General features: G+C 40.2%; 1 protein-coding gene across 2 annotated transcripts in view; it reads right to left on the bottom strand.

The window, feature by feature from the left end:
• The window catches only part of LOC100543400 (collagenase 3-like), a 23,416-nt gene extending 5,338 nt beyond the window's left edge, over window positions 1-18,078 (bottom strand). Inside the window, exons 1-10 of one of the 2 annotated variants that reach the window (XM_031552063.1) lie at window positions 17,909-18,078; window positions 17,328-17,566; window positions 16,572-16,720; window positions 16,086-16,214; window positions 14,145-14,306; window positions 13,851-13,974; window positions 13,004-13,134; window positions 12,640-12,799; window positions 11,206-11,309; window positions 10,419-10,913 (exon numbers count right to left, since the gene is read on the bottom strand). In XM_031552063.1, coding sequence (XP_031407923.1) covers window positions 10,813-10,913; window positions 11,206-11,309; window positions 12,640-12,799; window positions 13,004-13,134; window positions 13,851-13,974; window positions 14,145-14,306; window positions 16,086-16,214; window positions 16,572-16,720; window positions 17,328-17,566; window positions 17,909-18,034 — 1,425 coding nt within the window. In that variant the 5' untranslated portion in view covers window positions 18,035-18,078 and the 3' untranslated portion in view covers window positions 10,419-10,812. Of the gene's footprint in view, window positions 1-10,418; window positions 10,914-11,205; window positions 11,310-12,639; window positions 12,800-13,003; window positions 13,135-13,850; window positions 13,975-14,144; window positions 14,307-16,085; window positions 16,215-16,571; window positions 16,721-17,327; window positions 17,567-17,908 lie in introns of those variants that run through there. The other variant, XM_031552064.1, reaches the window with a different exon arrangement.
• Window positions 18,079-19,794: the final 1,716 nt, after the last annotated feature.

Genomic DNA, 19,794 nt, shown 5'->3' with positions numbered 1-19,794 from the left:
AAAAAAGCCCACATTTCCATCACGTGCAAACAGTTCTGTTTCTTACCACTTAACAACTGAAGTTCAGGATTCTGAGTTTACACAGACTTTTAGAAAAGTTAAACATTTCCCAAATGCTACAATATCTGAGAAAAACAAAATTAGTGATGATCATTCCCAGAAACTCAGAAGAGATACTTGAAATCTGTTTTGTCCCTGGGATGCTTTCACTTGGCCAATGATTGGGCTCCTAAATCGTTCAGATTAAACAATCTGTATGATGCTGGAATCAGGCAGATGAAAGCTGGGACACTGGGACAGACTGGAAAAAGGACCAGATTTTGAAGATCCTAAGACTTGGCAGAAAGATTCGCAGAAGGAAGTTTATCTGAGTATGTTCAGACTTGGTTGTTTTGAACAGAGCACAAGTGATGCAGTAGTAGACATTATTCTTAGGTCTGCCTTACAGAGATGGAGTCTATAGAGAATGGTAGGATAAAGAATTATTGGGCACTGAACAAGACTTCCCATTGCAGTTGATTTCAGTGGCATAACTGAGCGAAGGGCTGAGATGAATGAGAGGATGTGCTTTTAGAAAGCCAGGTATGAATGGAATATCCAGAAAATACAAGCTTTTGCAATTTTTAAAAAGGTCTTAAAGTTGGATCTCTGACTTCCGAGGGTCAGGTTTGCCTTCATTTCCAGCCCCCAAAAGAAAGGCTATTAGAACCCAGGACTTCAGAGAAGGGGAAAGGATTGTGCAAGATCCAGGTGAATGAAAGATTGCTTATCAGGTGGGAGTAAAACCTGGTGGTATTAACAAGAAGGTAGGCTCAGGCACATCGTACTTATCACACGAGTGCGGCAAGCTATCAAGATACAAACACAGGCTATCGCTGTACACTCTCCACTTATCTAAAATTATCTTTTAATACAAGGAGCTACATGTAGATTACTTCTTGAGAAACGTCGATGAACTGTACTGACTCCTGAATCATGTTTATCCAGGGCAAAGCAGTGCCAGGAACCAAGGTAATAATGTAATGGCATAGATTAATGCTTCTGTGACACTGCTTAATTTACTCAAGAATAGATAAGGGACCACTGTGATCCACATGTATTTCTGGACCCTTTTCCTCTAACATTACAAGCAGATAAATGCTTCAGAATTGATCTGCGTGGTCATTTCATACGGAAGGGTTGCTGAACTCCACAATACCACATTCTCTTTCTTTGTCCTCAAAAGAACGGAGGGAGAAAATATAGGGAAAAAAAGGTTCATGGATTGAGATAAGGATAGGGTTATCATGAGTCAATTTCCGTCGCAAGCAAAACAGCTCAGGGAGACTAATTTATTGCTAACAGACTGGAGCATTGTGAACAAAAAGCACTCCACAAACACTTTCCCATGTGATAAATCCTAAACCCTCCTGTCATGAACCAGGATCCATTCTGAAAGATGCTTTAAAAACACTGTATGAGCCCAAATGAGAGAGGTGGTTTCGTGGTTTCATGGCCTTTCCTATAGTTTTATATGCTGTAACAGTGGAGTCTTCAGGGGAGACCAATAGTTTTCTACTGCTGAAAGATAAAGATCAATAGTAAGATGTGCAATACTTTCCTCTACTTCAGTTGTTAACTACATTCGTGCATTTGTGGGGATGAATATAATGTGTTTTATAACATGACATCTAGTGGCAGTGTTGTGTAACAGTAATGAGATAGCAGGTGAAAATGTTACTGATTAGCATGCAGTAACAGCATTTCGTTTAGTGACAACCAACCTATGTTTTAAAATATTTTCAAAAGTCTTCATAACATATTGCAGCGTACTTGGTGTAGCATGTGTTTCTCACTAAAACAGATGAAAAATCCTGCACCTGAACTTGCACTCTGCCTTTTTTTATAATAGACCCTTTCTGTAATTTCAAGTACTGTACCTTATAGCAAAATTGCACTATGGATCTTTTGGGCTAAATTCAGAATGAAGGTAAGAGATTTGAGTAACAAACAGGAGAAGTGTTGATATAAATTCAGAAATGCCAGTGGCCCATTAAATCGTCCAAACAATGCCTACTCATTTCCAAAGCCAGAAAATCCAGAACTCAGAGCTTCTGGAAAAAGCTGGATTAGGTGATCTTATAGGTCTTTTCCAACCTTGGTGTTTCTGTGATTCTAAGAAAAAAAAAAAAAGCTGGTAGTTTGCTGTCAGGAACCCTATGTCATGGTCTCTGGAGCATGAACATAGTGATGTGGGCCATTTCCGCTGTCCCTGGACACTAGGTATGCCTACATGTCTCTAGCTGTCTTGTCATGAGGTGCAGGGAACAGCCAGGGGAATATGGGAGGGACATACAGAAACCCAGATAGGTTTTGAATGCAGGTTCTGGCTCATCACTGCTCTTCAGCTCTGTTCGCTTCTGTGTAAAACTAAACTCAATCCTTCGATTTTTTCAGCAGGATTGCTGAATTCAGCTCACATTGCAACACTTGGATACTGACAGGTGCTCTGTATCATTCATAGAACTTTAATTTCTGACATGACCTTTCAAAGTGCAGCCCTGAAGTGAAGCTGTGGGATTTTGGATAGCTGCAGGACAACTCTGTGGGACAGCTACACCTCTGACTGTGCACTTAGCCTTCAGTTCCACTGACTTCTCCCTGCACAAATTTGTTTTACCTGTTTGGCATCTGAGTTACTCTAGATATTTACTCCTGCCAGAGACTTTACAGTTATATTTCTGAAAAACTGAATGATTTTGCAATTTCTAAGCAAAAAATATGAAATGGAAGCTTATACATGGATATCAGTGTAGGTGATTGTGGTTACCACCAGCAAACAGACACAGTTTTGTCAGGGAGACGTGCCCAGACTATGTACTCATCTGCTTGCCTTGAACAACACAAATGTATTCCAGCACAATCCCAGTCATGCATAATTGCATTTCTATAACTGTTGCTGATAGAAACATTACCAGATGGCTCGACTCATCTGTTTTATAACTCCCTGCTGTTAGCTGCCCACAGGCAAAGCACTCAGGAGGAGACTTGGGACAGATTTCTGGTTCTGAAGTGGCCACATCGTTAGAAAGTACCCAAAGGGCCATTCTTCAGTTTGAACCCTGATCTCTGTCAGTATGTGGGCAGCTGTGACAGATTGTCCTCCACCAGCAATCTTATTTCTGTGGCCCCAGACTGCTCTGCAAACTGAAACTATGCATGGCAAGTGAGAACGAGGAGGAGACTGACTTCAAAACTGCACTGCTACTCTGAAACAAAATGCTAATGCATTACTAAGTTACTGGTCCTAGTTTATTAAAGTCACTTATCTCCTGTCCCTAGTAGATGCTGTTAAGAGGCAGAGTCCTTATTTTTGTCCTTTGTCACTTAATCATCATTCTCACTCAAAGTTCAGGATCCTTCCTCATGAGTTTGTCATTTCTTTTAAAGCAAATGTGCTCTGTCACCTGCACAACACACAAGTGCTTCTGGTGGTCAGGAATATCCATAAATCATATAGAATCATAGAATGGCCTGGGTTGAAAAGGATCACAATGATCATCCAGTTTTAATCCTCCTGCTATGTGCAGGGTCACCAACCACCAGAGCAGGCTGCCCAGAGCCACATCCAGCCTGGCCTTGAATGCCTCCAGGGATGGGGCACCACAACCTCCTTGGGCAACCTGTTCCAGTGTGTCACCACCCTCTGTGTGGAAAACTTCCTCCTAATATCTAACCTAAACCTCCCCTGTCTCAGTTTAAGACCATTCCCCCTTGTCCTATCACTATCAACACATGTAAACAGCTGTTCCCCCTCCTGTTTATATGCTTCCTTCAATTATTGGAAGGCCACAGTGAGGTTGCCTTGGAGCATTCTCTTTTGCAAGCTAAACAAGCCCAGGTTCCTTCAACCTTTCTCATAGGAAAGGTGCTCCAGCCCTCTGATCATCTTAGTGGCCCTCCTCTGGACCCGTTCCAGGAGCTTTCTGTCTTTCTTGTACTGAGGGCCCCAGGCCCTCTGTAATGTCCTCTGTAATGTCCTCTGTATCTTCTGTTCTACAATTAGTATTTTATTTAGCCTTTTTCTCTTTAATAGCAATAGCAATAGTTCTCAAAATTGTGACTTACAATAATCTGCACATGAAAATCACCTGTGCAAAACCAGAGGAGGAGATAGAAAGGTCAGTGTAGTGCAGGGTTTAGTTATAGGGATGAGAAATCAGGGGACTACACAGGAAATGAGAATGGTGAGATCCAGTCTTGTTTCATACACAAGTGAATAATCAACACTGTTAAATTATGGGATATTATCTATTTTCCACATGCTTCCGTGAGTTAATTCAATCCAGTGTATCCATTAGGCATTTGTTCTCCAGCTGCTTCTACTCACCTTTCTGGTAGAAATTTAGCCCTGCGTATGGCCTTGAATTTAACTTATTTTCTGTATATGAAGGCCTCTGCAGAATTTGTTAACTTCATTCAGAACATAACATGTAACATAGTTTGATGCTTGTCTAAGCTGGCAAAAGAACCTGTTTGGTTGTAATAACTTGTGAACATTTGCTCATCCAAGTGCTTGAGGAATGGCCATGCTTTGTGTGGGCTTTGTTATTGGTGGTACATTTCTGTGGTCACAGGGAACAGATATTTTCATAAGGACTCAGACAGAGCAAAAGATTTCAAAGTAGTGTTACTTAAATACATATTTGAATTTTTATATGAATTTTCTCTAATTAAAGCCTATCTTCTTGCTGCATTGTGATCCTGGAAAGTAAGGTAGAGTTTATAATTCTTGAAAAAGATTTCTTTAATTATAACCATTCTCTTTCTATATTCTAAGCTTGTTAAAGCACATATCCAGGTGATGTTTATGTATGTCTGTACACAAACACTCTATTTGTTGACTTGCAGCATTTTACTCCAGAACATACCTGTAGCAGTTTGGCCTCCTTCTCCTGAGAAAAAAATAAGAGCAGTGCTTATAAAGGTAATGAAAATAGTCTGAAACACAGTGAGAAATAAGGAGTACTTGTACTATATATACATAACATATGTTTGAAAAATTTTCTTCAGTGCTGTTAGTGAACTATGTATTTTTCATCTTTATTACCAAATTCTTCAATGTAATTACAACGTTTGCCATATGTCTGTAAGACTTTGGTTTCTTTTTCGTGTGTGTGTTTTTTTTTTTCTTTTTCCCCAAAACACCTTCACTTTCTAATACTGATTTTTCATCTGAATCAGTGTAACCTTTTCAGCCCATAGCAGATGCCAGAAAAGCTGTCACCGCTGGGTGGCAGCTGTGCACCTCCTGTCCCAGCCCTTGAGGGACCTCTGTGCTGTTAAGGGCCCACAACTCCCTGTGGTCTCCTACCACCACCCTTCACAAACTGCTTTAATTAAAGAACGTAAGCAGACCAGGGAAAAGTCCCTCAGCCAGAACCACAGAATCCACATCACAAACCTTCAGGTCCTGTTTAAGGTCCTGTTTACAAAGTAGGTGTACCAGACACCCTTGGCTGTACCCCTGAGATGGCTGTTAAGAGTGGTCGTTCTGCAAAGGTCTCTGCCCCTGTTTGTAACCCTAAGAGATGTGCTTACCCCTGTTTTAGGCACCTGTACATGGTGCAACCCATCTGTGTTTCCTGCTGATCTCCTATCTTGGTACCTGCAATGGCAGCACTGAGTGCCAGTGCTGTGCCTTGGATGTAGTTCTGATATGATGAAGGTTCAGAGTTTAGAAGAGTTAATGTTAATTAAGCTGTTTGAAGTGTCTATTGGTTCCCAATGCTTAAATATTGGCCATGCACCCTCCTGTTCTGTTATAACGATTTGGGCAATTAACAGCGTGAAATTACCACTGAATGCAAGAAAGTGTTATGCACATCCAGGTGACAAGTTCTTTCTTCATCGACTAGCTCCAATGCATATGTCTTTACTGCTTTTAGTATCACAGAATCACACAATCACACAATCACAGAATGGCCTGAGTTCGAAGGGACCTCAAGAATCATAAATCTCCAACCCCCCTGCCACAGGCAAGGCCACCAATCTCCACATTTAATACTAGACCAGGCTGCCCAGAGCCACATCCAATCCAGCCTTGAACACCTTCAGGGACAGAGCATCCACAACCTCTCTGGGCAGCCTGTTCCAGCACCTCACCACTCTCTCCGTAAAGAACTTCCCCCTGACATCCAATCTAAATCTTCCCTCCCTCAAATTAAAACCATTCCCCCTTGTCCTGCAGTTATCTATCCTTTCAAAGAGTTGATTCCCCTCCTGTTTGTAGGCTCCCTTTAGGTACTGAAAGGCTGCAGTGAGGTCACCCCCAGCCTTCTTTTTTCCAGGCTGAACAAGCCCAGCTCCCTCAGCCTGTCTTTGTAGGGAAGGTGCTCCAGTCCCCTGATCATCTTCGTGGCTCTCCTCTGGACCCTCTCCAACAGCTCCCTGTCTTTCTTATACTGGGGGCTCCAGACCTGGACACAGTACTCCAGATGGGGCCTCACAAGAGCAGAGTAGAGGGGGACAATCACCTCCCTGTCCCTGCTGGCCACCCCTCTTCTGATGGAGCCCAGGGATACCCATTTTGCTTTCTGAGCTGAAAGAGTACACTGCTGGCTCATGTTAAGTTTTTCATCCATCAGGACCTCCAGATCCTTCTCCGCAGGGCTTCTCTCAAGGACTGCTCCTTCCAGTCTGTATGGATGCCTGGGATTCCTCTGGCCCAAGTGCAAAACTCTGCACTTTGCTGTGTTGAACCCCATTAGGTTCACCTGGGCCCACCTTTCAAGTCTGTTGAGGTTCCTCTGAATGGCATCCCTTCCTTCTACCGTGTCAACTGCACCACTCAGCTTGGTGTCATCAGCAAACTTGCTGAGGGTGCACTCAGTTCCGTCATCGATGTCATTGATAAAGATGTTAAAGAGCACCGGTCCCAAGACAGATGCCTGGGGGACACCACTCGTTACTGGCCTCCACCTGGACGTAGAGCCATTGATCACCATCCTCTGTCTGTGGCCTTTCAACCAGTTTCTTATTCATCGAGTGATCCACCCATCAAATCCACATCCCTCCAATTTGGAGATAAGGATGTGGTGGGGGACCATGTCAAAGGCCTTGCTCAAGTCCAGGTAAATGACATCGGTCGCCTTCCCTTGTCCACCAATGCTGTCACTCCATCATAGAAGGCCACCAGGTTGGTTAAGCATGACCTTCCCCTGGTGAAGCCGTGCTGGCTGTCTCGGATCACACACTCATTCCTTGTGTGATCAAACATGTCATCCAGGAGGATCTGTTCCATGATCTTCCCAGGCACAGAGATGAGACTCACCAGCCTGTAGTTCCCCAGGTCCTCCTTGCTCCCTTTCTGGTAAATGGGAGTGATGTGAAGATCCTGCAGTATCAGTTTTCTTGAAGCTTTTGGAAAACAGGGGTATCTGAGTCACTTGGAAGTGCTGCAGATGGCTGCTCATCTCAAAAGGGAAGAGGAAGAAAAGGGGTTTTAAGCTCTACTCTAGTCAGTATTCAATTGCACATAGCCCTCACCCTGTTCTGGTAGCTAAAGCACTTCTTTATAAATATTGGGAATCCACATCCTCACAGTCAGAGGAATGATCAGGAACTCTTCATGGTAGCCCATCACAGATGCTATATTTTGTGTGTTTCAGCAACACATTGCATCAGAATACATAAATTTCTCATTTCCTAATCCAGTCTCATAGAATCATAGAATGGCTTAGGTTGAAAGAGACTTTAAAGATTGCCAAGCTCCAACCCCCCTGCCATGGGCAGAGTTGCCAACTATAGATCAGACTGCCCGGGGCCCCCATATCATTAAATATATATTGGCTGAGAAACAAAGAACAATTTTTATTTATTTATTTATTTATTTATTTATTTATTTATTAATATATATGTGTGATATGAAAACTGGAGAGACAAGTGTGAATTAGGTACTTCCTTGTTTTTATATGTCTTTTTTGCTTGCCTTGTTTGCTCTTTCAAAATCCCCTGGTCAGCAGTAGGAGGAATATAATGTTACAAAACCAAATGGAAATGTGCAATGAAAAGCAAGAAGGATGTTCAATGAAAACTCTGACAAAATTATTCCAGGCTGACCACATAGGATCTTGTCCTGTGTATCTGCTTGTGTGCCCATCTGCTCCCACAGTTAGTGTTGAGTGTGCTGGCGAACTTCAGCCAGGTGAATTGAGTCGTTGAAGTTCCTAGGAGTTTTGTGGTACATGGCAGCTGGTTAGAGGAGAGGAATTACTACTAGATGAGGAAAGGATGATAACTGATTCCATGTTTGGTTTGTAGGGCCAGCTGGCTAATCAGCTCATGGGTAACCACACAGCATTACAGGCTGGTAACCTACATGTGGGATGGGAATGTGATAAGGAATTATACACATTATGAGGAGTTACAGGTGTTGTAAGAGAATGTCTGGGAGGTGGAGTTGGCAGCTCTCAAGGGCTGTGGGAAGGCACAATGAGGTACAATACATAATTCCTTGTTAGCCAAGCTACTGACAGAGACTGGGGAGAGGACAACCTCACTGGATTTCTACTGTGATGTTTCTGTTCCAACTCCTATTCTACCACAGAAGCAATAAATGAAGAGGATAATCAGAGTGATTGTGCCATTATCACTAAGCAAAAGTCCAGCTCTTTTGTGTTGGGTGTGGATTTTCAGACCTCCTTTGTGAATACAGGAAAATCAGTATTCATTGCTTTATTTATTTTTGCAGATGACCTATGAACGTGCACCCTACATTGGCTTAACACAATGCCTAAGCTGCCAGTCAGAAAACATTAACAGCATTTTGATGTTAAAAATTAACTTTCCTGAAGACAAGTTATTCGAGTTGCGAAACAATGAAACACACAAGAAAAGAAGGGAGTACAGAATAGCTATGATGTTTGTTTATGTATTTGAAGTAGAGGAACTTGCCCATGTATTATGAAACACTGAGTAACCTTAATGACTCAGTGATTAAACTTGCAGTTAAGATTACGATTGTGTTACACACCAAGCAGAGTGTACGAAAGAATAAACTTGCCTCTGGGTATAAATATTTGGGTGTAACTGGCTCAGCACCTCCTTTGTGGTCACTGGTAGTGTTGATCCAAGTAGGTGCCTTCAGCTTTATCATTGACTTGTAGTGATAAAGCAGTGGTGTGTCTCACCAAAAATTTTGCATCAGAAAAGATAAAAATTGCATGCCCTTCTGTTTGGGATCCCGTAAAAACTGAAAAATGCTTAGCAGTGACACTGTACATTTGAACAAACTTCAGCTGTCTGAAAACTAGTTACTTTAGGTTAGTTGACTGGCTCGCCTCTGAAAATAGATGTTTTCTCCAGAAGGTGGAGGTACTGACTTGTCCTAACACAGTCTTTGGATGAGATGAGTAACACTGTGGAGAACTTCCCTCTTCTTTTGATCTTCCCTAACTCATGTAGACTATGAATACAGAGAGACAGACAGCTGAAGTTGTCAGATGAATCTCCATCAAATGTCTACTGTTTCATCCCACTTTAAATTTTGTTAGGGATCTAGAGTATGCTGCTGTTCACTGTGATTACTTTTGTAGATTAGTGAGATAGCATATCTGATTCTCCATTAAGTTTTCCCATTGGGAACCAAGCCAGACAGTTTCATAGCAATGGCAGCAACATAAGGACAGCATCCTTTAAACCAAACCAAGCTGTTAAAGTCTGTGTTGAAACCATTACATTGTTGCAGCTAGCATGGTAAGAGCACATAGCAAAAATGAACTTTTTACTTAAACATGCAACAGGTGTGTAAAACGGCCAGACACGGGAGAACTAGGGAGCAGGGCAAGTCAATATCAATGATACCAAGTTCTCAGATATTCCCAGCTGTGCACATGATATGACAGCCATTTGGCAGTGTGCTCTGGGCCTCTTTCCAGAATTAAAAGTAAAGGAAATGCTTGAAGAAGTTATAGCTGTCATTTTATAGCTTTTGCTTGGTTTTGTGAGGGGTCTAGCCCAAGTGCAGAGGAAGCACACAATAAATATCAGATGTATTTCCACTTGGAGCACAGATTTTGTACTATCAGAGCAAAGGTAGTGCAATACAGAATGATAGAAGAATGTATTTCTTAAGTAGGATTTGTGAAGCATATCTTTTGTAGGCTTACAAAGATTTGTGAATTGATCCTAAGTGGCTGCTGATGAAATAACTGTTAGACATAACTGAAAGACAGATAGGGATGAGTAAATGTATTTGGACACTGTGGCAGGGAGATGACTTTGGTGGCAACAATACTGATTTGGTGTGAAAGGTGCAAAGTTGCTATAACCAAAGAGGTACAGGACAATATGGCAGGAGATGAGGCAGCAGAGTAAGTGAGTAACAAAAAGCTTGGCTCCCCCTGTCCGGGGAGAAAAGAAGAAAAATACAAATATTCTGTGTTGGAAGAATATTTTACAACTTTAATAGTCATATTAATATGAAGTATTTCACTTTCTCTTAGAAAGACAAAATGCCTTCAACTTACAAAGCCGAAAATACATCAAACTTAAAATGATTTCTTACCAAAATATTTGACCCCTCTGTCCCATATCATAAATTATGTTGGACATTTTGCACCTAATCAGGGGAAAAAATACCTTTTTTTTATCTTCTCTTGACCTCTAGAATACAATTATAGCTGCAATGCTGGTTCTTTAAAATAGTAGACACATACAAAAACTAGTCCAGCTATTTCTTCCATATAACAGTGTACAAATGAACAACTGTAGAGAAATCTAGTACAACTTTTTTTTTTTCTCATTTGCTGTGTATAAGAAAGATTAATGGTATTAACAGTTAAACCAGATGTTACTCTTTATTTCACTGATAACTTTTTTAGCAGTAGGGTCAAACTTCAACTGCCTTGATCCATGGAAGAAGTAGAATAATCCTAGGAATAAAAAATAAATCATTACACTATGCAAACAAGAAGTAGCTTCATTATAACAAACTGAGGAACACCATCTTTGTGCACAAAGGAGAGCATCTGTTCAGTTCTGTCTTTTGCAAGATTCAGAAATATGACATTTATAATAACTTCTGAACTTATACTCATTACAAGTAAACTGATTTTAATTAAAAGTTCATTTCACAGAATCACAAAATCACAGGGGTTAGAAGGGATCCAAACAGATCATCGAGTCCAGCCCTCCTGCTAAAACAGGTACCCAAATTTCTTGTACCTTTATGTTGGAAAACAGCATCAATCCTCTGGCTAATTCCTGGAAAGTCATTGACTGTCCTCCTAGGATAACCCTTCTCCATGGATTGGGTGTTTTCATCATACCTACATCATATAAACAGAGACATGGAATTTACAGAATGTAAACATAAATTCTGTAAAGGATGAAGCAGCCTTTGAATGTTATTCACTGTCTCTATAGTAGTTGCACAAATATCATGAATTTTAAATTGTTTTTGGACTCATATAATATTCTACATAGTTCTTTATCAGCAGGCAGATTTAGATGGAAGACAGGAAAATGAAGTTGTTCCTAATGAAGCCAGGCCAATTTTTATAAGATAAAACTGAATTTGAGAGCTGAAAGGAGTAACCAAGATTCCTGAAGATTTGAGGAAACAAATTTGAGGAATTTGAGGGACAAACAAATCTAAGCAAGCCTTTGTTTACTTCTCCTTGGATACAATAAATAATTGTCACAGAGACTTGAGACTCAGAGAATGAGTGTTAGTAGGTAAGAAATTTGTGCTGTTGTGGTTCTTAGGTTCTTATCTTGTGACCAAGGCAGTAAAATAGCACTGCAAGATATTGTAAACATTCTTTACAAAACTATCAAAAACAAAGGACAGGAAACCACATGCAGCCAAAAATCCAGCTGATACAGTATGTCTTACTAAGGACCCTTACAATTAGTCATAACAAAGTAAACTTGACCCACATATGCTCCTGGTTGCCTGAAGAAGCCTTTGCAGCAGTAGCCCTTCCACAAAGGAGAAATCTGTCAGCTTCTCAAAGCTGACTTTACTTCTATTTGCCTGGTGTTCAAGAATTGGCAATCACTCGTACAGATAGTAAATAGGATGTCACAGCATCACAGAATGGCTCGGGTTGGAACGGACCTCAAGGATTATGAATCTCCAACCCCCCCGCCACAGGCAGGGCAACCAACCTCCACATTTAATACTAAATTTAAAAGTTGTGTCTTGTAAATCTAATTCTAATCAGTTAAACAAAGGGAAATGAACTGTCTAAAAGAGGGCTCTTCAGAACTGAAATCAGAAAAATTCTGCACAGGCTATCCCAGGCAGCCTTCCACTGAAATAAGTTGCCTCTCGATTCTTTATTTTCTAGAGATAATTTTGTCTACTTTATTTGTAAAGGCAGTCTAGATGTTGGATTTTTTTTCAGCTTCCAGATATAACACATCAAAATGATTCTATGATCCTGGGTGCCTGTTTCAGCACATTATTAAGCTCTCTAAAGTGGAAGCTTTATTCTTTTCCCCGCAGGAGTCAAACACATTCTTTATGTCTTTGTGTTACCTGATTCCACAGAGATCTCTAGAGGTCTAATTTCTCTTTCATCATACAGATGATTTTAACGGTGTAATTATATAGGCATCAATCATAAGAAAGTATTTGTCTATTTTTCTTACCTCCAGTACTTGTCACCTATGAAGAAGTCTGTCTTCCCTGTATTTTTGTTACAAACAGCTGCGTCGATTTTCTTAACACCTTTAGGGAAGCCTAGCGTGTTGATGTTCTTTGGATAACCAAGCAGCACCTTATATCCGCTGACAATCCAGAAATTATTGCCTATTAAAAGAAACAATTCTAAACTTCTACTCTAGATTTTGAGAAACTAAATGAAAAAAAAATATATAATCCCTCAGTGTATACTGTAAGAAAACTTGATGAAACCCGCCCAACCTCCCTTTTTAAAGGTGGTATGGTTTTGTCCCTCCTATTTTTCCTCAAAATTAAAAGTAAGAAAAATTTAAAGAAATTCCCATACTTCACCTTTGAAAAACAGGATCTGATCTTTCATGTTCTCATATGCAGCTTGAATACCAGATGGCAGAGATGGCCAGAAGGCAGAAATTAATTCAAGTTCAACTTCTGAGTTATCAGGATAGACTCGCCATAAGTGTCTGATTTAAATATGAAACAGGTTTAGTAGTAAACAATAAACCACAGATGTTTCTACATATGCACAAGAATGTGAACAACATTTGACTCACAAGTTCCTTCATGTCAGTGGCACTACCTGGCTTGATGTGTCAGAAAGGAAAACTCCCTTGTTTGGGATATGAAGCTTTTTTTGGTTCTGATTTATTTCTGGAATTACCCTTCTCATTGGTATTGGTTGATTTATGATATCACCTACAAGCAGCTGACAAATGCAGGTTGATGTTGTACTGTATAATGTGAGAAGCATAGGGTCCCAGATGAGAAGGCTTTTTTCTGTGTGCCCAGACACAAGGCTTGGATAGGTAGCTGGAAGAGATAGTGGTCAAACTATATTCTAGAACATACTTATCCCTTAGGAAATGGCTGCATCAGTTATTCATTTCACTGCTTGGTGTAACCATCTATACATTTGGGAGAAAATCTATTAGGATCAAGATGTTTTCTGAAACAACAAGTAGGCTACTTTGTCAAGGGATCCTACAAAAAGATTAACATAATTCCTATCTATCTGCTAACAGTCTTTGTTTCAATATACTATTATTTCTGAATTCTATCCATTTGTTTCACTGTAAATCCCATAATCATAGTTATGTTATCCACCTAGACATTCAGTCTTTCTAGAAAACAAACATGAAAACATAAACTCCACATAGACAGAAGCCACATCAATTTTTACCTTCCCTTTAGAAATATGATTTCTCGTCGGAGTGTAGTTACGGCATCAAAAGATATCTGGGGGCCACAGGCGTTAGGTGATGTAGGGATGGATGGCCTTTTACCTGGGGTTTTTGTTGCAGAACCTAGAAAGAAGTTTTAGAAAGTACAAAATTTGTAGAAACATTAAGCTTTTCATATATAAATGGATTTTTGATACTATGTGAATTCAATGAGAATTTTATGCTGAAAATTTGTGAAAGAAATTACTTCCCTGTTGCTCGGTTCTTTTTTTTAGGAAGTGGATTTTACTTACCATAAATAGACTGAATGCCACTTATGTCATCTGGAGAGAGAGGAAATTCACTGGGGCTGGTATATGCGTAATTGGGGAACATCAAGGCCCTCTGGTCGTTAGAATGGGAGAGACCCAGCGCATGGCCAACCTCGTGAGCAGCAACCAGGAACAGATTGAATCCTTAAGAAATGGATAGAGAGGTTGGTCTAATTTTGACCTACAATTGAGTAATACATTCTGAACACAACACAACTAATGCTATGATGATTTGTACACAGTATATCAAAATTCACTAGGGTATGCATGTACATGTACCTATAATGTATATGTGTATATACACAAACATTTTATATGTAGGTAGGTTTCACTCTTCCACCATTCAAAGAGAGCAATTCTTGGCTCTCTTTCTGGCTGTTCTTTCTATTAGCTGTTGAAAGTACGTGTGTGGCATGAATGGATGTCTGGAGATGAGTGTGGGTGCAGCCCTGAGGAGTGTCCTGGCAGGGTTTCCCAGCTGAGCTTGAGCAGATTAGATCATGAGTCAGGTCAAACTGACGGCACTACAGGAAAAGAAGAGGGTGCACTGTGTGCTCAGCTGAGATACCAAAGTGTCATTGTGTGCCATTCTCCTCCATGTGAGTAACAAAGTTGAAGTCATGAACAAAGAAAAATACAGTTTTACCTGAATGATTTACCTTTTTATCTAAGAGTTTTAAGCATATATCTTCTCTATAGCCTTGCCAAATAAAATACCTTTAAAAAATTATGCTTATACATGCTTATTACCAGTGAAATATTAACACAGTAATCAGATAAGAATGGGACTTCCTTCAACGTGCATTTAATTATTTGCATTCCTCCAAGTTATACGCCTTTCTGAATTTGGGAAGGTCAACCATCTGCTCTGCTGCCTGGGAGCCAGCAACATAACAGTGGAGATCACAAGCCTGTGGCAGAGCAGAGGACTGGTCATCGATTGCCCAAGACAGGCAGTCTGAAGCCAATATTTCCATTTCTCAGAAAGACAAACAAAGCCATAAGTTTCCACACACATTTCCTGTCCTTTCTTCTCATGAGTTTTCCAAGCTGGCCAACAAGTTCTGTAGCACATCACTGATGGAGCTGCGTTGTTCAGGAATAGCAGCAAAGCTGGGGCTGACCCATTCATTCCCGGTATAGGATAAACAATGCATTTTGTCCATGTGACAAGCCCAGCCACCATGGTGCAGCTCTCTTCTGCCACAGTGAGCCTACATCTCTCCTCGTGCAGTGCTCTTACAACACCTTCCTGTTAGTTCCTTGTATTTCCTGCAGTGTGACCTCAAGTCTATTGCAGTTCTCCTCTGCTGTTTCCCATCCTCAAAATCAGATGAGAAAAGAGTGTAAAATAAAAAGAGGGTGATGTGCCCATGTACTGTCAGGTCTGTCAGAGGCAGCAGGTGCTGTATGGCCTGCTGGGCACAGAACAGCCATGTCCCAAGTGGAAGGTTGAACACCTCGTGTTCCTCTTTTTTCTGACCTGGTGGCACACATTAGTAGTCATTTCCCCACTCTGTACCTCAGCCCATGGGTGATCCAAACAGAATGTTCTGATTCCTAGTTGTGTCAGGAAGCTGAAATTACTGGGAGAATACTTACACACATCAGTCCATTCTAGATTGAATACAAAGTAAAGCTACAACAAACTATTGAGGGACCTATTTGGTGTTATTGCTGAGGATTGGAAGTGTAGTAATGCAGGCCAGGAGCTAGTATGTGCAGTGGGAGGTGAAACAGAGCCAGCTTTTAGCATGGATCTGGTAATATGGTCTAGAGTAGATCAGGCTGGTTTTCACATCAGCAGCATGTAACATCCTCAAACTGCTAGTGCTTTGCTTTGTCTCAGTTTATCCTTTGCCTAATAAAATCAGAAAGCAATTTACCATTTGCATAGCATTTCAGAAACCTTTGGTTACCCACCATCTGAGCCTGTGGTCCAGTCTTCATCCTCATCAAAGTGAACATCACCACCAAAACCACTGCCAGGTGGGAAGGCATGAGCGAGAACACCAAGAGGACCATCAAAATAGCGAGGGCAATGTCCATGAGCTAAGGAGAGTCATAGAATCATTAAGGTTGGAAAAGATCTCTAAGATCATCCAATCCAAGCATCAACCCACCCCCACCGTACCCATTAAACCATGTCCCTCAGTGCCACATCTCCACGTTTCTTGATCACCTCCGATGACAGTGACTCCACCATGCCCCTGGGCAGCCCGTTCCAATGCCTCACCACTGTTCCCAAGAAGATATTTTTCCTAATAACCTAATGACTTAATAAGGCTATTACCTCTTGTTCTATCATATTGTCCTATAATATGATATTGAAATAACTTTGACTTTATGTCATGACTTCAGGAAAATCTTTAAATGAATCTTACCATTGATTTTTAGTCAGTGTATTACCTTTTCTCCCAAAAGCAATCATTATATCTGCAATTCCCTCTTGGATGCGAGTGAAAATCAGTGGGGTGACAGTACTCCACACTTTAAATGCCTTCTGGATTGCTTTATCCACATCTTCTTTGCTCATATCTGGGGTGTAGTTCACAGTTCTACAGTTACGAGGGTTCAAGCAATAATACTTAGCGCTTGCATAAAGAATTTTTCTGATATTGTTAAGATGATAAACAGAGATACATAAGAAGCAATTCACACTGTAGCCCAACAGCTCCCCAAACTCATCTTGAACTGATTGAGTTTAAGGGATGTGATGACTGTCCAATATGTCTTTTTCAGGAAAATAATGGTATACATGGTAAGAGTTTTTCACAAAATGGACTGTATCCAGGAATTGGTCTCTTGAGCATAAAGAAAATTGTTTCCTTGGGTTTCAGTGACTATGCTGACAGTCACAACAAATTTTGATGATAAGGGGTTTGTGTTGGGTGCAACTGATATTTCTGTTTGGCTCACAGAATATATATCAGGAATGACACATAGCAGGCAAAATTCTGTAGTTGTCTCATATAATGTAAAGTATCCAGCTTGACTCTCAGAGATTGCTCTCAGGGATATGCTCAGCAAACAGCTGGAGAAAGAAAAATATTTTTGTCTTCCCATCTGGAAACTGTTGCTATGGAAGTTATATTTAAATATAACAAAAGTGGATATCCACAAAACCACAATTTAAGCACAGAAAATTAATTATGGAAATACGACCTGTATGTGAGATTGTTTTTCTTCCATCCGGGCAGAGTAACACCATAGAGACCTACATCAGGAACACCACACCTAGGTTTCTTCATCATTTCTAATGTCTCGGTATCTGGTTTTCCTGTCACTTTCAAACCAAAAAATCTTTGCATTTTTTGGAGTTTCTCAGCTGTAAAATCAGCTTTTGTTTTCCATCCACTCTGATTCGAGTCTGTCTCACTGGCATAGAAGTTGCTTAAGTAATCCTAATGAAAAAAACAAAGCAAACACATTTCATGCTTTGATCTGTTTCTTAAATAAATACCTTAGGACTGATACTGTTTGTGTATTGTGGTAGCAGAATCATCTCCCTTTGATTTCAGAGAAAAACAGATGTTTTCCTGAGGAACATACCTAAATAGAAACAGGATTCTTATTTACTTGACATTCCAAGTTTTTACTGAGTATACTATTTAAATAAAGTTTGGACTGCAGAGTTCTGTATAACCGCATTGTCTCAGAAAGACAACAAACTGCTGCACAGCTAGAACATGCAGATTAAATCTAAGAGGAAAGGCTATAGACTCAGATACAGACAATAAAGTTACCTCTACAAGCTTTGTATCTTCTTTGTTGTCTTTCTCGGGGTGGGCAGGAAGAGCATTGGAAACAGCTATATATGTTAAGAGAAGCAGCAAAAGATACTTCATTCTTACACTCCTTTCCATCCTCATACAAGAGCAGTCTGCTTTCTGCCTAGTGTGCGTCGTGTCTCAGATTGCAGTTGTATGGTTATATTGTAGAGTCAGCTGTAAACTGACTCAGAATTTGCCATGCTCTGATTACATCCAGACATCCTATAACACTCTGCCGGCTGACAAAATAACAGTTTATTAAAGCCATTCGATTTCACAGACATCTGAAGTCAGTTAGTGTTTGAATACTTCTAAGTTGCCTGGCTGACATTTTGAACCTGACACTCAATTTTAGATATTTTACACTGAATTTTAGAGAACCTGAGCAATTTTGAGCTGATGCAATGGTGGACAATTGGTGTCCCGGCCCAGTTGTGTGAAATGGGGCCTCCAAATGTAGAGGGACTCTTATCCACTCTCAGTCTGGAGAACAGGAGTCATATACCAGGTATGAATCCTTTCCTAAAAACTAAAATTTTGGGATAAATTATCGTCGTGTAGAGGTACAAAATTTTCTTTTTGAATTATGTGAGAATGGCTATTTTGGAAATTGGAGGAAAAGTTCAACTCACTAACCATCTCTTCCCTGCAACTCTTTAAAAAGGCAGTATGTTTAACTTAAAGTGATAAAATCCAGGGTGTACATATGCAAAATTTATTTCCCTATAAATCCAGCCCATAGAATGTGAATGATGTTATACTTTCCTTCCTTCCTTCCTTCCTTCCTTCCTTCCTTCTTCCCTCCCTCACTCCCTCCCTCCCTTCCTTTTCATCTATCAACCATCTATCTTTCTATCCATGCATCAGCCATCTTTTTATCTATTAATCCATCTATCTATTCATCTATCTTCCTTTCAGCAAGAAAGCCTACTTCAGTTTAACCGCAATAACCGCAGGGGATATGATTATTTCCTGTCTTAAGTAATTCAGAATAAAGGAAGTTTCAAGTCATACAAACTGTGACAAATTATAAGATTTCATCCTGTACTGGTCAAAGTACCTTTCTCTTTCATCAATAGTAATGGGAGTTGAAGGTATTCAGCACCTCCGAGGACATCTGACAGTATGTGCTCAAAATTTACGAAAGAGCTGTAAGAAATACCCTCATGTTGGACTGTGGCTTTTAAAGGAAATCCTTGTTTCCACATTGTTGGCTTATTGCTGTCACTTGCAGCCAACTTTTCTCCAACTGGAGGCGTTAATGACAAATTTTCTATCCCAAATTTCACAATGCATCCTTGTTTGTTAAACTTTCTTGTTAATGGTATTTCTCAGTTACAGTAACAAAAAAAACTCCACCTCCCTTAATTTATCATTACAATAATTTTCTTGTGATAAGGTAAGAGACCCAAAGGACCTGGATACCACTCAGTTATCTTACTAAGGTACAAATGAAGGCAACAAATTTTAAGAGATGGGGAGTATGACTGAACTGATACGTGTTTACCCAGAAACAGAGAATGTCTTTTTTGAGCTCTGCTTTCATTTTAAAACTGAAATATTTGGTTGTTTCGATAACTTTAAACCTAGAAGGCATTACCCTCTGATTATATACATAGCATAGGTTATGAAATACAAACCCCTGTTCAGTGGTTTTTGCACCATGCATAATTCTCAATGATATGAGAGGATCCTTTTCAAAAAAGTGCTTTGTCTGATTTGAATATAATTTTGTAAAAAATCAAGGCCACACTGTGAGGAGATTTGATATGAATTGGGAGAAGATGGTATCCTTTTTTCCTGCTGTTGTTGGCCATCAATTCTCCACATCTGTTTGCTGTATAGCAGCAGCAGGACAA

This window comes from Meleagris gallopavo, chromosome 1 (genome assembly GCF_000146605.3).
Source record: "Meleagris gallopavo isolate NT-WF06-2002-E0010 breed Aviagen turkey brand Nicholas breeding stock chromosome 1, Turkey_5.1, whole genome shotgun sequence".
NCBI classification, from domain to species: domain Eukaryota; kingdom Metazoa; phylum Chordata; class Aves; order Galliformes; family Phasianidae; genus Meleagris; species Meleagris gallopavo.
This window is presented reverse-complemented; position numbering and strand designations above follow the sequence as displayed.